We start from the raw sequence: 4516 nt of genomic DNA, 5'->3' as shown, positions 1-4516 counted from the left end.
CTTGCACTTGCTTCGCGTAGTGTTTGAAAAACACTCTGGATGACTTCCATCCAGTAAACGAGCGAAGGCTCTCGAAATCTATAAGCTGGAAAAAATTTAAGGAAGAAGCAATTTTCCTAGGATCATGACCTGCGGGTGTACTGTCAGGATACGCTCTGCGAATGAAGTAGGTGATCTTCGCCCTTAGTTGTTTCAGGGATAAGTTTGAGTCCGATGTTTCTCCTTTAAAGAGGTGTCCTCCCCTGAAGTCTGAAGTTCTGCGAAGATAGACCTTTAGACTCTCCACTGGACACAGCGAGACATCTTCCTTCAGAGGGCAGATTCTCCAGGGACCCCACCTCTTAGTGGGTAGCTCATTCTTGGCGAGAAACGTTGGATTGGGAAAGAGATTTAGCTCTCCCGTTTCAGCAAACTGGATATGGCCTTCTTCCCTAGACAAGGCCACTATCTCACTAACTCTAGCTCCTGAGGCTAAAATAAACAAGAATATAACTTTTTGAGTCAAATCTTTCAAAGAGCAAGTATCGTTGTCCAAACTTGAAGCAAAATGTAGTACCTTATCCAAAGACCATGAGATGGGCCTTGGAGGTGCTGCAGGCCTGAGCCTAGCACAGGCCTTAGGGATTTTGTTAAAAATCTCATTAGACAAGTCTACTTGGAAAGCATAAAGAAAAGGTCTAGTCAGGGCAGATTTACACGTAGTTATCGTGTTGGCTGCTAAACCTTGTTCATGAAGGTGAATAAAGAAAGACAAGCAGAAATCCATCGAGATTTCCTTTGAATTTCTTGCCTTGACAAAGGCCACCCACTTCTTCCAAGATGACTCGTATTGTCTTTTGGTAGATTTTTACTTATATTCCTCTAAGAAGTCTATACTTTCTTTCAAGATCCCAAACCTTTTCTTAACTGATAGGGAGAGAAAATTATGAGATGAAGGTCTTGGGTTTTCTGTAATGAAGCGAAGACAGTCAACTTCTGTACTTGTTGAGAAAGAACTGGGTCCGGGAGAGGAATCAGCCTCGGCTGTAATTCCAAAATTAAGGGGAACCAGTTGCTCCGGGGCCACTTGGGAGCCACTAGGGCTGCTGTTCCTTGAAAAGATCTCAGCTTGTTGAAGACCTTCATCAGCAGGTTGGATGGAGAGAACAGGTAAACCCTGGTCCATTTGTTCCAGTCAATGGACATGGCGTCCACTGCTTCCGCTAAAGGGTCCTCGTACGGGGCCACGTATCAAGGAAGTTTCTTGTTGTCGCTCGTTGTGAAAAGGTCGATCTGCAGTTCCGGGACTTGATGTAAGATGAAGGAGAATGATCTTGCGTCTAGGGACCATTCTGACTCTATCGGAGTTATCCTGGATAGAGCGTCCGCTGTCACATCGCGGAACCCCTGAAGGTGAACTGCTGAAAAGTGCCATCTCTTCTTTTCCGCTAGACGGAAGATGGCCAACATCACTTGGTTGAGTTGAGGCCATCTCGAGCCTTGACGATTCAGACATCTCATTACCCCCTCGCTGTCCAAAATCAGTCTCATGTGGACTGAAGGACGAGGGGATAATTTCTTCAGTGTGAGGAAGACTGCCATGGCCTCCAAAATGTTAATATGGAAGGTCTTGAATAGAGGGGACCAAGTTCCTTGAACTCTGCGTTGATGAGAGTGACCTCCCCATCCTTCCAATGATGCATCCGTGTGGATGACAACTGAGGGCGGAGGTGGTTGTAGAAGTGTTGACCTCTTGAAGTTTCTGGCCTCCGACCATGGCTTGAGAAGTGATCATAGCCGAATCGGTATTGGTCTTCTTAGATCTCTTTGAGCGTTTGTTGCGTATCTTCTCCAGACTCCTGATGCATCTTTTAGCTGTGCTCTTAGCACTGGGTCTGTCACTGATGAAAACTGAAGGGAGTCCAGCACTCTCTCCTGTTAGTGTTTTGAAATCCTGCCGGATTTTAGAAGTCTCTTGACAGATCCTGCTATCTCTCATCTCTTTTTTAATGGAATGGAGAGACGATGAGACTGCAAGTCCCAATGTATGCCTAGCCATTGGAATTTATGAGCTGGAGATAGTCGAGACTTTTTGGTGTTGATCTCGAATCCTAAATGTTCCGGGAACTGGATCACTTCCTTGGATGCTTGCATGCATTTCGACTTGGATGCTGCCCACACCAGCCAATCGTCCAGATAGGATACCACCTGGACTCCTTGTAGGCGTAGTTGTCGAACGACTGCTTCTGCAAGCTTCGTGAAGATCCTTGGGGCTATGTTTAGTCCGAAGGGCATGGCTCTGAAAGCGTAATTTCTTTCTTGCAGCCTGAATCCTAGGTAGGAGGAGAGTTGGCAATTGATCGAAATGTGCCAATAGGCATCTGCCATGTCTATGGAGACTGTGTATGCCTTTTGGGCAACAAGGAACCTTATGTGTTGAAGGGTCAGCATCTTGAACTTGTCATTCTCGATAAACTTGTTGAGTGGCGACAAATCAAGAATGACTCTGAGTTTGTCTGAGTCCTTCTTGGGAACACAAAACAGCCTTCCTTGGAATTTGATGGACTTTTCCCTCTTTATCACCCGTTTGCTCAAGAGCTCTCGGGTATATTTTTCCAGAATGGGGGTGGAGTGTTGGGAGAACTGAGGAAATAATGGTGGAGCTGTCTTCCAGCTCCAACCTAGCCCATTCTTGATTAGGCTGTGGGCCCAGGGATCGAAGGTCCAACAATCCCGGAAAAGTTGGAGTCTTCTTCCTACCGGAAGCATCTCATTGCTTCTGGTTTCCGGAGGGCTTGCCTCCTCGACCGAGTGCTCCCCTACCCCCTCTTCCTTTCGAGGGATGTCTAGAGGAATCTCTACCTGACCCCCTACCTTTAGGGCGAAAGGTGGTGGTCTGCCTCTCATAGGCGGGAGTGAAGGCTGGTGACTGAGTCACCACTTGCTGGGGTACCATCTGGTGGGAGGGTTGGGACTGTGCCACCATCTGTGGCACCACGGTCACGGGAAGTTGTTGTTGTCTAGCAGGGCGAGATGGCACTCTTGGCCTCTTTGTCTTCCTCTTCGGTTGGGGGATCCTCATCCGAAGAAGACTTCCTCTTAGCCGACATGCCCCATTTCTGGAGAAGATTTCTATTCACCGTGGTGGCCTTGTCGACTATTTCTTTGACCAAACTGTTTGGGAATAGGTCTTTCCCCCAAATATTGGAAGATATCAACTTTCTGGGCTCATGTTTGACTGCAGCCGAGGCAAACACGAACTCTTTACAAGCCCTTCTTGCCCTAATAAAGCTGTAGAAGTCTTTAGTTAGGGGTGCCAAGTGTGTTTTGGCCATGACCATGAACATATCCGGGGATCTCTGTTCACTAGCCATTGGCTCCATGGACACCTGGAGGGACAGAGAGGCCGCAAGCCTCTCCTTTGTATCTTGTTCCCTGCGTAGGAGAAACTCAGACAACTTGGGGAGGTTTTCGCTGAACTGACGTCCATCGATATCAGCCTCCAACTTCCTGACTGAGAAGGTAAGTTGAATATCCTTCCAGTCTTTCTTATCAGTTGGCAAGGCTACGGAAAGGGGCCTACACTCCTCCAGTGTAGGGCAAGGTTTCCCGGCTTCCACTGCCTTAATCACCGCCTTAAATGATTTTTCTGCAAAGGGGAAAGCCATAGTTGCTGGAGCAAGAAAAGAGGGATGTTTCTTGCTCAGGGCCGACACTTTCGAATTGGTGAAGCTCCTGTCCTTCAAACTGCTGGCTAACAAAGCCTGAGCCTTCGTATGGTCAAGCACTATGACTTCCTTAGGCTCTGTCTCCTCCTTGGATACAGGTTCCGCCCTTAGACAAACGAAGCAGTCTGGATAGGACTCAAAGCTGGGCCAGAATTCAATGTCCTCGATAAGGACAGCTCCCAACTTCTCTGAAATAAAGATCTTACCGTTTGTAATCGGCATGTACTCGGCATGCCTCCATGGGTTTACCTCAGACCACGAGGGAAGATCCTTTACGTTAAGTCTCCGTTGAGACCCACGGGTCGCTGTTATCTGAAGAAACTCCTTCCTGAATGCAGCTTCTCTTTGTTCGCTCTTCTTCTCGAACATTTCCATCATAGCTTTGATGGCAGACAGGGTGTCGTCCAACCTCTCAGGTTGAAGAGCGGAGGACGTAGAGGGCATGGGTTCTGGGGCAGGAACCGACGAAACAGAGACTGATTGGACTTCATCCTCTTCCGTCTCTGGAGCCAACGTTGACTCCTCATCTCGACCTTCCGTAAGAAGTTCCTTTTCGGTGTCCTCTGACACCTCTGACATCCTCTCATCATCTAGATGGATGTCCTTCATCGCATCCGGGACATCCGTTTCAACGGCTATCTGGATGCAAGGGATCTCAGGGTGAGGCTGAGGAATAACAGCACCGCAGATGCTTTGGGGAATAGAAGGGCTCTCATACGTTCACTAGGGAGGTAAGGCCCTGTGGCATTCTTTTGGAAGCCACGAACCCATTTGCGCAGCTTGTCCCGAGCTACATCCCTTGACTCCGT

The 4516-nt window shown here is 48.1% G+C and overlaps 1 protein-coding gene across 1 annotated transcript in view; it reads right to left on the bottom strand.

The window, feature by feature from the left end:
* The window catches only part of LOC137638976 (uncharacterized), a 39841-nt gene extending 35525 nt beyond the window's left edge, over nucleotides 1–4316 (bottom strand). The window contains exon 1 of the mRNA XM_068371308.1: nucleotides 3914–4316. Coding sequence (XP_068227409.1) covers nucleotides 3914–4316 — 403 coding nt within the window. The remainder of the gene's footprint in view (nucleotides 1–3913) is intronic.
* Between the last annotated feature and the right edge of the window lie 200 nt (nucleotides 4317–4516).

This window comes from Palaemon carinicauda, chromosome 4, assembly GCF_036898095.1.
Source record: "Palaemon carinicauda isolate YSFRI2023 chromosome 4, ASM3689809v2, whole genome shotgun sequence".
Classification (NCBI taxonomy): Eukaryota; Metazoa; Arthropoda; class Malacostraca; order Decapoda; family Palaemonidae; genus Palaemon; species Palaemon carinicauda.
This window is presented reverse-complemented; position numbering and strand designations above follow the sequence as displayed.